The 11,884-nt window shown below is 39.0% G+C and overlaps 1 protein-coding gene across 1 annotated transcript in view; it reads left to right on the forward strand.

Moving 5' to 3' along the window:
* Positions 1-11,342, forward strand: part of BLOC1S5 (biogenesis of lysosomal organelles complex 1 subunit 5) — a 29,860-nt gene extending 18,518 nt beyond the window's left edge. Inside the window, exon 5 of the mRNA XM_061147658.1 lies at positions 3,774-11,342. Within this exon, the coding sequence (XP_061003641.1) occupies positions 3,774-3,953 (180 nt within the window). The 3' untranslated portion in view covers positions 3,954-11,342. The remainder of the gene's footprint in view (positions 1-3,773) is intronic.
* Positions 11,343-11,884: the final 542 nt, after the last annotated feature.

Consider the following 11,884-nt stretch of genomic DNA (forward strand, 5'->3'; position numbering starts at 1 on the left):
AGCCTCTGCGCTGTTGACATTTTGGAGCAGATAAGTCTCTGTTGTAGAGTCTGTGTAGGATGTTTAGCACATCCTTGGCCGCTGCCCACCAGAGGCCAGTATGACCCCTTCCCCCTCAATCTGCATTGTAATAACCAAAAATCTGGGGGACAGGAGAGGACAGGAGCGTCAGAATCACCCCCCAGGTGAGAATTACCAGCTTAGAGTAAAGCGTGCAAAAATGTTTGTGTGTCCGTCAGTTCTTTTATAGACCTGGTCCTGGACACGGTTTGCCTTCAGGACTGACTTCACATTTGTCGCCAATGGAACGTAAGGAAGCTGGGTTGTTATTACTGTTTCTTTGTTGTAGAAAGAGACAAACCTTTACAGCTAATTACTTTTGGTTCCCAGTACAGCTCCTTAATAAACTTTTCCTTTATTTTCTTTTAAAGTGGGGTTTTCTTTTTTTTATCTTGAGAAAACAAATAATGTCTACATCTTTGAGTATGCAATTGATTTCATTTGGGAACCCCACCCACCCCGAAACTTGAAGTTTTTTTAATTGTGATAAAATGCACACATACATAGTTTGGGGGAAGTATTAAACATAAGTCTGGAAGAGATTCATAAAAAGCACATTTCACAGTAAATTCTAGAAATTGCAATACTATCTTTATTTCTTTGGAAACCATTGTAGTGGGTCCCAGTCTCCACAGGATAAAAATTTTAAGTACAGAGTAAAAATATGTAAACTTAAGTAAACATTGTAGTGTAGAATTCTAGATTTGAACTAATTCAGGCTTTATTTCTGCAATTGCTCATCTATGTCACTTTTTTTAAAAAAATGCAAGAGTATTGAGTAACCCAGGAGTTAGAGGGGCTGAGCATCTAAGGAAAGCATGTGACATGATTCTGAACTGTTAGGAATTTACTTTGGAAATGAACATGTGTAGGCAACTCAATTTGTCCAGGATTGGCTCTGTAACTGGAAGTCCTTTAAATTAACTTCAGAGTTTATTATTAAAGGATAAACAATGAAAATGTCTTAATTTGAAACTTGGGTATTACTGAACTTCAACAGTAATCTCGGCAATTGTTTAGAGCTCAGACCAAAGAAGGATTTGGGGCTGAGGAGTCCTGTGTCTGACCTTATTCAGTACTGCCAGTGCCTGGTGATAATAAGAACCAGTCTTTCCGTTGTTTGTGTCACTGATGTAAATTTTGTTTGAACAGTGCACCCTCTTGTTGCCTGCACCCAGGCAGAGCTCTCCCCACTCCTGCTGTATTGTATCATTATTGAAAAATTGTACTTGCAGACGTGTAATATGACTCCATTTTGTAATTAAGTAAATATTTGTATAAACATAGGAAAAAGACTACAAGTGTAGCCATCGAACTAGTAATAGTCCTAGAAAAAAGGACACGGATTTGATGTGTGTTGGGGGGTGAAGGAGGGGGCCTGTCCCTTTATAATCTTGTATTTGAATTTGTTTCTAAGCTCTGTAATACTTTAATAAAAATGAAGGGGAGATGCTAATCCAAGAGACATGACTGAGCCATAAATATTTACACTTTCTGTTTTGATAGATTTTTGCAGATTGCTTGCCAAAGATACTAATTACTCCCACCACCATGAACATCACTTTTGAATGTATAATTTAGTATGCACTTTTTTGGTAGCTGCTAGAAATTTTAGCTGCAAACTGTAATTACCTCTTACAGGTAATTTTAACTATTACTACAGGTAAATAATTTGATTGCTCTATTGTATTCTTCTGTTAGTCGTGTGTGAATCTGTTGAGCATGAGGACAGATGTGACAGTGATTTTTCAAGAGTGTTTCAGCTAGAGGAGTCCTTGTTTCAGACTGAATCTGACACAGAGTCCCTTTATTTGACCTTAAAAGCCGAATTAAGATGGTCGTCTGACGTGAGCTCACAGTTTACAATGATTGTTCCTTTTTTTTTAAATTTATTTTTAATTGGAGGATAGTAGTAGTAGTGTTAGTCATTTAGTCGTGTCTGACTCTGTGACCCCGTGGACTGTAGCCCTCCAGGCTCCTCTGTCCATGGGATTCTCCAGGCAAGAAGACTGGAGTGGGTTGCCGTTCCCTTCTCCAGAGGATCTTCCCGACTCAGAGATCCAACCTGGGTCTCCTGCATTGCAGGGAGGTTCTTTACCGTCTGAGCCACAGGGAAGCCCTTAATTGGAGGATAATTGCTTTACAATGTTGTGTGGGTTTCTGCTACAGTACAGCATGAATCAGCCTTCAGTATACGTATGTATCGCTTCCCTCCCACCCACCCTGTCCCTTATTTGGGAGAGTCCTTTTTAATTGTAAACAGAGTCCCTGGCTTGTTAGGCCAAGAAGTGTGCTCCTGTTGGGATGAGCTTGGGGGCATCTTTGCTGCTTCTGATGGAGAGCAGTTGGGCTCCCTGTCTAGGCTCGGTTCTGGGGAAGTCACAGCTAGGCAGACCGCATTTCCTGACAACCAGAATAGATGAGACCCGAGAGAACCTTCACTCCTGTCAGCTTAGAATACTTTTTAACTTGCTTCTGAGTATTCAGGGTTCGTTAGTATCCTCTGTGCTTATTAGAAATTAATTTCCAACTAAAACTAGAGTATCATTTTGATGAAGTTTATTTGCATTTTTCTTCTCTGACTATGGCTTTTCTCTTAGAATATAATAGTTTTTGCCAAAGTTCCATGAAAAGAATTTAATGAACTCTTAATGTTTTATTTATCTTTTGAAGAATGGCCGCCTCTGAGGCTGAAAGGTTAAAAAGTCATGTTTTGCCTTTTGTCTAACCTGTTTCCCCAACGCACTGGATCTAACCTGTTTCCCCAAGGCACTGGATCTCGGCAAACCCCACCCTGACGCGCGCTCTGCACCACGGTCCACCTACTCAGACCCCGTGGGTCAAGGGGCATGCCTGAGGGGGTTGTTTCACTCTAACTGAAACTTCAGATTCACTCTTGACCTCTTTTTACTTGGGAAGCCTTGGTGCTGAGGAAGTTTAGATCAGATTGCCAGAAAAATACTCTTGTAATAGCTTTATGTGTGTGTGTGTGTGTGTGTGTAAGACTTTTAACTGTGTAGAACTTCCCTGAAATGATCTGATTTGCATTTGTGATAGAAAAGACATAGGTTTGGGTGTCAGGGAGCCCTATGTTTGAGTCTGCGATTTAGTAGCTCAGTGGCCATGAAGAAGTACATTTAGTGTCCTCATATAGAAATAGTAAGGAACATCTCAAGATGAGCTTAAGATATTTGATGCAGATACTTTTGGTGTTTATTTATTTTAAGAATTGGAACTGAACTAAAAGAGATTGCTTGAATTCTCTCCCATTGATTAATAATCTGTGGTTCTTTTAAATGTGTCTAAAAAATATTTTGTGTAAGATGTGCATTTTAATTTCTTGCAACAGCAATTCTTTTGGCATGTATGCTTTCATTTTAAATTATATGCAATTAAATGAAATTTGGGAAATAGAGGTTTGAAAATTTACTTGGATTGTATTTGAATCTGTCGTTTAAAATACTAGATATTTTTGAAATTTCAGAAATGTGAATGCCCACGTTCAGGCATAGTAAGAGAACTGCCTTATGTGTCTGATACGTTGTTTTCTTGTTGGACATTAAAACTGTAACGGAGTTTTATCATTGTGACTTACAAGCTGATTGTTATGCTGCACTGAGCAAATGTCAAGAGATAAAATTATTTTTGTCTCCCTGCATGGCAAAATAATTGTTTGGAAAATGTCACGTGACTTTCAGATTTTCTTTTCTCAGATTCATAATGACCTTTTGATAGCTCGTGAGAAACAGCAGGTGACGCAGTGGGAGGACTTCATGAAAGAGCAGCACAGCAAGCAGGCCGAAGTGGACGGGGAGCACGGGAAGGCCCTGGAGAAGCTCAGAGAGCAGTATGCCGAGATGGAGAAGGGCCTGGCCAGGTTCTCAACCTTCTGAGCATGTGAGCCACAGCAGTGACGAACTGCCGAGGAAAAGCTGACCAAAAACGGCTCCCACCCAACCAGCTAGCCTCTGCTTCACGCTCAGCAAAATATTCGATGGCACCCTTCTGTCGGAAGACGGAGCCCTCTCCTGGGGCCTTCGCTGTGTCCTAGAGGAGTGCCACCTCTTTCCAGTTTCAAGTGCCTCTAAATGATCCTTCGAAGGGGAAGAAGCTGGAGGAAAGTGGTGTCCACATGCTCTCGGCTATTGTGGACCAGTCGTGGTTTCCATTGATTGATTATCTCAGAGAACGAACCGTAAGTACAGACTTCTTAGGGAAGTAATGTAATTCATCCTTCTGCAGGGTTAATGTTAGTTTATCATTATGGCTTAGAAAGCAGAGATGGTGTCTGCCTGTCATGGCCTCCTTGGCTCTTGAAGGAATGTATATGGTGTTATTCCATGAGTAATGTAGACAGAAACAGCTGTCCCAGGAGCAGAGATCATAGTGAAGAGAGAGGAGCGTCAGACCGCATCTCTGCTGTGACATGGGGCCACGCTGGTCTCTGAACAGTCCGCTGGGAGAAGTTGTCGTATAACGCCGTGTTTTCGCTGGGCAACAAGACACGCTTGTTAAGATTGTGGCCTTCCAACATTCATGTTTTCAGCTTTGTTTAAAACATGCTTACAAGGAAAAGCTTACCAGAAACACAGTTGACTTTGAACCTTTTCAAGAACCATAATCTTGCCCATAGTCTTTACCTCATTTTTACGTCTGTTTTTGCTGTGGGTAAGCTTTGTAAGAGAAATAACATCTCTACATGTTTCAGCCATTTAATGAGTAATCAGCAAATTCTGCCAAGGCCTCCCTCTGGAACCGTATAAAGATCCTGGCTCTGAGTAAACCAGAAGTATTTGCCCACACGGCAAATGATCCATGTTAAATGTAAATCCTTTTTAGTGTTGAACGTCTGTCCTCATAAGCAGGTGTATTATGATGAAACATGTACCAGTTCTGTCATCACTGTGATCTTTAAAAATCTGCATTTAACGGTCTAATTGAGGAACTAAATAGATTTTTTTTTTAATTTACCATGAACCAAGCAGAATTTTATGCAGTAATTTCGAGATGAAGGTGAGGTATGGAGAGGCCTCTCGGGTGTTTTCCTCGTTGCTCTTCAGTGAAGAAAACACCCAGCTCGCTTGTGTTACCTCAGTGTTGCTGCTGCAGAAGAGTGACAATGCCCGCCTGTGTGAATTTATGGCTTACTGTCAAGGCTTCATTCTTGGCTGCATGTTGAAAATGTGATTAAAGTTAATAGAGGAGATGAAATAAGTATTTGAGATTTCTTTCAATAACACAGAACTTCTGCCAACTCCCTCTGTCCGCTACTGTAGGCTTGACAGGCTCATCCATCATCCTCTGGTACCTGGACCAAAAAGAGTACTTGCTGACATGCAGGCATGTTGGAATTTTCTTAATTCTCTTTTCAGTGGATGGAAAAAGAAAACATACTTCCAAAAATATCCTGCACATGAAAAGGGAGGGGAACCCTAAATGAAAATTCCCTTTGTACTGTAGGCAGTTTCAGAAGAGCTATTAATTGCCAGTGCACCGCTGAACAGATGCTGGAACCAGGAAACCAGGGTCGTGTGTGTGAGCAGTAACGATTCCTCCACTTGTGCATAGATTTTTGACCATGTTCATTCATCTCGTGTGAATAATAAATACTTTACCATATGAGTTTGTATATATTATATGAGGATCTAAGGGCCTTCTTAAACCAAAATGACTTTATGAACTTTTTGAGCTTTAAACATTGATGCTAAATCTCATCTTTGTAACTTTTTTAGCTACTCAGTATACCTTAAGAAGAGATGGTTGGTTCTCTTTCCTTTTAATATTTTTAGTAGTGAACACTTTCACTTATATTTCTCAGTTTCTAAATCACTTTTGATATGTATTTTATTTATATATAAGAATTTGCTTTAGTGGTTATATAATAAACAGATTTCTGCTGTTATGGTGTCTAGCAGAATATGGCTTCTCCGTGGCTCACAGGATTACTGTCTAATGAGAAAATGAAATAATGTTTTGTCAATTTAAAGTGTAGACATGTTTGTTTTTAAATTCTAACTCTTTTTTATTTTCTGTCATGATTTCTTTTTTTTTTTACTTGCATATGTGGTTTTTTTTTTTTTCCTAACATGTAGACAAAATTTTAAGTTCTGTTCTTACTGATTTCTGCTTTCATTGGACTGTTGTCCAAGAATAGATTCATATAAGACTGAACTGTTACAACTTGTTGAGATTTGCCATCTGACTTAAAATATGGTCAGTTTTTGTAAATGTTGTGTTAGTGCTCGAGAGTATGCCTATTTCCAGTTGTTGGGTGTTCATTAGACCAAACTGTTAATTGTATTGGCCAGATAGTCTCTATTTTAATGTTCTTTTTTCTTCTACTTGATCTTTCAGATTCTAAGAGGTGTTAAAATTTTCTGTTCTAGTAGATTTTCTAATTTCTCTCTGTAATTGTGTTAGTTTTTGTTTTATATGTTCTGAAACTTTGTTATTCCATCTATTACAAGTTTAGAATTATTTATCTTCCACATTTAGAATTGAATCTTACATTTGTTGTCACAGCTTCTATTTCTAACAATGTTTTTATATCATTTTATGTTGCCTTAAAATCTTATGTTTCTGAAAGAAATATTTATATAGGCCACACCAGCTAGTTAGTGTTAGTATGGTATATGTTTCTCTGTTCTTCTGTCAGACCTTTATGCTGTGTTTTCATGTACCCACTAAAAACTAACTAGATTTTTTTTTTTCTTTCTATCTATATTTTAGCTGGAGACGCTAATTGATTTACATTTGTGGAAATTACTAACATATTAGGGTTTATTTATACCATCTTATTGTGCTTTTTGTTCTACCATTTTATCATCTCTCTGCCCTTGGGTGTTCCCCACCCCCATCTTCTGCATTGAGTTTCTTGTTTTTCCATCTACTTTTTCTCTGCTAGTTTAAAAGGTAAAACTCAAATTTTGTCTTTTTAGTGCTTACCGTGAATTTTAGTTTGCATTTTAGTAACAGAATCTAAAGTTTTATGTTTTCACTCTTAGGCTGAACATCAGACTTCTGAACACAATCTGATTGCCTTCCCTTAATTTATAAGTGTCTAGAATTTTAGTTTTATCTCCGTTTAATTCCAAAATAGTTATTGTATACAGTCAGTATTTGTTTAAATTTACCTACAAGTTTACTGTTTTATTGTCCTTGAAAGTTAGCTGGGTATACAAGTCTGGATTGGCAGTTACTTTCTCTCATTGTTTAATAATGCCGCTCCACTCTTGTGTTGCTTCCGCTGATTCTTCTGAAATGACCCTTGTTAGCTGGTTAGTGTTCCTTTGTAGGTAATCGGTCTTCTCCTTTGGGTTATGTTTAAGTTCTTTATCTCTGACATGCTGCAATCAAATGTCATTATACTAAAACCTGTCTGCTGTGGATTTCTTTTTATTAATCTACTCAGATTCACTGAGCTGCTTGAATCTGAGAGTTGGTGCCTTTCATGAATTATGGAAAATTTTCAGCTTTGACCTCTTTGAGTAATATACCTTTGCATGTTCTCAGTTCTCTACTTTAGGAAATCAAATTAGACTTAAGTTTTACCATCTCACTCTGTTCTTTATATCTCATAATCTCTGTTTCATATTTTTCTCATTGTCTCTGTGTTGAACACTAGATAATTTCTTTACATCTGTTGTCCAGTTCACTAATTGTGTTTTCTCGCTGTCTCTAATGTATTTAACCTGTCTATTGTTCTTAATTGTGATTATATTTTTTCATTTCCAGAAATGTTTGGTTCTTTCTCAAACTTCCTTGGTCATTTGGGGTAGTTCCTCTATTCTCTCTTTTTCTTTTCTTTTATCATATTAAATTTTCTTATTTTATATTCTGTTTATGATAATCTCAATATTTTTATCCTTTTTTTGTGGATCTGAATCTATAGTCTGTTTTGTCCAAAACAAGTGTATGACTTGTTTTCTGATGTGATCAGTGAATTGTTGTTGTGCATTGACATTCCTCTGAACTCCATTTTGGGGAATTTTTGATACATTCCAGCAGACAAGTTTGCCATGTTGTTTTTTCCCAGCACTTGCGTTTTGGGCCTGCTAACCCTGGGCCGCATCAGGGTCAGAGCTCCCTTGGGTTTCCCCCGCTCCTTCCCTGTCCTTCAGCGTGTCTGTGTGCTCGCCGACACGCACAGCCTTGTGAATTTCCTCCGCAGACACGCAGCAGTGTCAGGCCGTGATAAGGCATTCCTGGAGACTTTTTTCATCCTTCATATCTCCACTTGGAACGCAGCCGAGAAATGTACGGTGTTTCCTAGCTCACACCCTGAGAGGGGCCTTTGGGGAGTCATCAGTGGTGTTGCGGTCCAGCTCAGTCCCTCTTGTGGGTTGAATCGTGTCCCCCAAATTCATATGTTGAAGCCCCAGCCTCCAGTGCATCTGTATTTGGAGATGGCGCTGATAAGGAGGTAATTACGGTTGAATGGAGTCAGAAGGGTGGGGCCCTGATCTGACAGAGCCTGTCTTACAAGAAGAGACCGTCTCTCCATGTGCACACAGAAAAGGTGGCTGTCTGCAAACTAGAAAAGAGGTCACAACAGGATGGAATTTTATGGCGCCTTGATCTTGGACATCTTGCCTCCAGACCATGTGAAAATGATTTTCTTGTGTGTAAGCTGCCCGTCTGTGGAGCTGTGTTACCGTGGCCCGAGCAGACCAACACAGTCCCAGGCCGTGATTCCTGCCCCCCATGCAGGTGTAGTCCTTAAAACTGGGGTCCTTCTAGGCGTCAGGGGTGGGACCTGGGACAGTTATCAGTTCCGTAGCCAAACTGTCTTGTGGAATTTCAGCTTTTCCCAGTATATCTTCAGTTGTGTTCATTAATTTGCCATGAGCTCAGCCATATAAAAAAAAAAAAAAATAGTTTAAATTTTCTCCAGCATTTCAGTTGTTCAGTAGCTAGTGAGATTTCTCTATACAGAAATAGTGTGTGACACGCCTTTATTTAAAATGGATAACCAACAGGGACCTACTATTCAGCACAGGGAACGCCTCCCAGTGTTACATGGCAGCCTGGAGGGGAGGGGAGTTTGAGGAGGAATAGATGTGTGCGTGTGTATAGCTGAATCCCTCCGCTTTTCACCTGGAAATACAACAACATTGTTTGTTAATCAGCTGTTCAGTTCAGTCGCTCAGTCGTGTCCGACTCTTTGCGACCCCATGAATCGCAGCACGCCAGGCCTCCCTGTCCATCACAAACTCCTGGAGTTTACTCAGACTCATGCCCATCCAGTCAGTGGTGCCATCCAGCCATCTCATCCTCTGTCATCCCCTTCTCCTCCTGCCCCCAACCCCTCCCAGCATCTTTTCCAATGAGTCTTTTCCAGTGAGTCAACTCTTCGCATGAGGTGGCCAAAGTACTGGAGTTTCAGCTTCAGCATCAGTCCTTCCAATGAACACCCAGGACTGTTCTCCTTTAGGATGGACTGGTTGGATCTCCTTGCAGTCCAAGGGACTCTCAAGAGTCTTCTCCAGCACCACAGTTCAAAAGCATCAATTTTTCGGTTCTCGGCTTTCTTCACAGTCCAACTCTCACATATATACATGACCACTGGAAAAACCATAGCCTTGACCAGACGCACCTTTGTTGGCAAAGTAATGTCTCTGCTTTTTAATATGCTATCTAGGTTGGTCATACCTTTACTTCCAAGGAGGAAGCGTCTTTTCATTTCATGGCTGCAATCACCATCTGCAGTGATCTAATCAGCTATACCTTAATACAAAGTAAAAAGTTAAAAATGTCAAAAAATAAAGTTACCCAAAAAAAGAAATGGCATGTTAGATAGGTATACGTGGATTTTATTATGTTCAAATTTCCCTCCTAAAACACCATGTCCATATTCTAGTATAAAGGATGATGTCTTTTCTTTCAGTCATTGTGCCTAATGTTTTCTATTTGGTGGTTTCTTTTTTTATTATTGTTATTATTAGGTTTCTTGTTGTCTGTAAGCTAATTTTATTGTTTCTGTTCCGTTGAATTCTTTTCACTATTCGTGAGCTAATAAAAGCAAATAAGAGCAGAGTAGTCTTGTTTTGAACCTGCGTAACTCTTAACCTGAGTACTTCATTTTGGAATTTTCTTTTCTTTTAGGACATTATTGTAGTTTGTGAAAATGTGCCAGGTCCCTGTTATAAGTATGTAGATAGAAGTACTAGATTTGTGGTATTAACCCCAAAGTTCGATGAAAATCAGGAGAAATCACAGATGCCTCCAATGTACATTGTGAATTCTCCTTTTTGCTTCTGTCACACATAGGTTTTTCAGTCTGAACACTTCTGTTTACTTCTTGAACTGTCTTCTACAGTACGTATGTTTCAATACATTGGGTTGTGGTTGCCATTGCAAATTAAAAGGCAGAGGGTTTTATTGCTTTGTAATTTGGCGTAATGATTGCCTTTTCTGAAATTGTACCCTCAGGCCTCTTTTTTGTCATTTTACAGCTGTAAGTCTTTATCTCAGGATGAAAAATATCAGAAAAAAATATTTAAAATGTTAATTCAGTCAAACTATTTGAAGCTAGATCATTATAGAGAATGCATTTTTAGTAGCCTGCTTTTAGTCCTTCAGAAAGGTTTTACAATTATTTCATTAATTTTCAACTCCAATTAAATGCAGAGATTAATATTTTATTGACTTAGTGTAACTCAAAGTCATACAATGAATAGAGGATGGCAAATTAGTTGTGTCACTTATTACCTGCTCTTTCTTACTCTTCTCATTTTTTTAACTGCTAAAACAGTGTTTTCTTGTGACTTGCCTGTCCACCTTAGCAAAGCCGTATTTTCTCTGATATTTTCATATTTGTGTTCCATAAACAAGAGGAAAATAACCTGGGTTTTCAAACACCGTGCACTCAACAGAGCAATAAATTAACAGTTACACTATTTTGATCCTCACAAAAGTCCGGATTCAAACTATCTGTGGAAATAGTCAATTTATGGTAAGTAAATACAATAATTATATCTGTATAACACAGCTTACAGTATACTTTTTAAGTGCCTTATATAATGTAATCTTACTTCATCCTTCTAAACAAGATGTGCTCACTTTGATTTTAGAGAAAGAGTAAGACGGTAGAAATATAGGGAATTTAGTGTTTTGGTCACCTAATGTTGAACTGGCAACCACACATCAGATAAACAGTACTTTTATGGTTCAAAAAAAAAACAACTCCTTAATGTGTGTTAACTGATTGACTTTTTGCTGTATAGCAGAAACTAACACATTGTAAATCAACTATATACCAATAAATTTTTTTGAATGAAAAAGATTCCTGAAGTGATATCATGAAAATGCATAGTACAGGTGTGTCCCCCAGTTTTTCTGCACAATCACACAGTAGTTTGTATTTTTGTAAAGAACACTCAGCCGTCAGCACGGCTCCTCCCTTCTCTGCAGCCTTCTGTGAGCCGACGGCATGAAGTGAAGAAGCAGTGACTAGAGCACATCTTGCTGATGGACGCATGAAATACAGATAAGTCGAGATAAAACCCAAGTGCTCCCAGACACGGTTGAAAGCTTGGCAGCTTAATGCTCAGATGCCGAGTGACGGAGCTTCTCGGTACATGCTGCCTCTGTACCAGCTTGTAAGATCAATGCTGAAAGCTATGTGTGTTCTACCTTTTTTTTTTTTTTTTTCATAAAAATGAAAACCCTCTTTGGATTTCTTTTGGTTAGCAAAAACAAGTACTAATATATGTCTTTTATAAAAGTGAAGAACGTGGCACCCTATACCAAGGTCTTAGGACAGACATCTTTGGAACTGACCGATCTCCATAGCAGCTGTTGCCTTGAGCCTCTGGATCTAAAC

Source organism: Dama dama, chromosome 7 (genome assembly GCF_033118175.1).
Source record: "Dama dama isolate Ldn47 chromosome 7, ASM3311817v1, whole genome shotgun sequence".
Classification (NCBI taxonomy): Eukaryota; Metazoa; Chordata; class Mammalia; order Artiodactyla; family Cervidae; genus Dama; species Dama dama.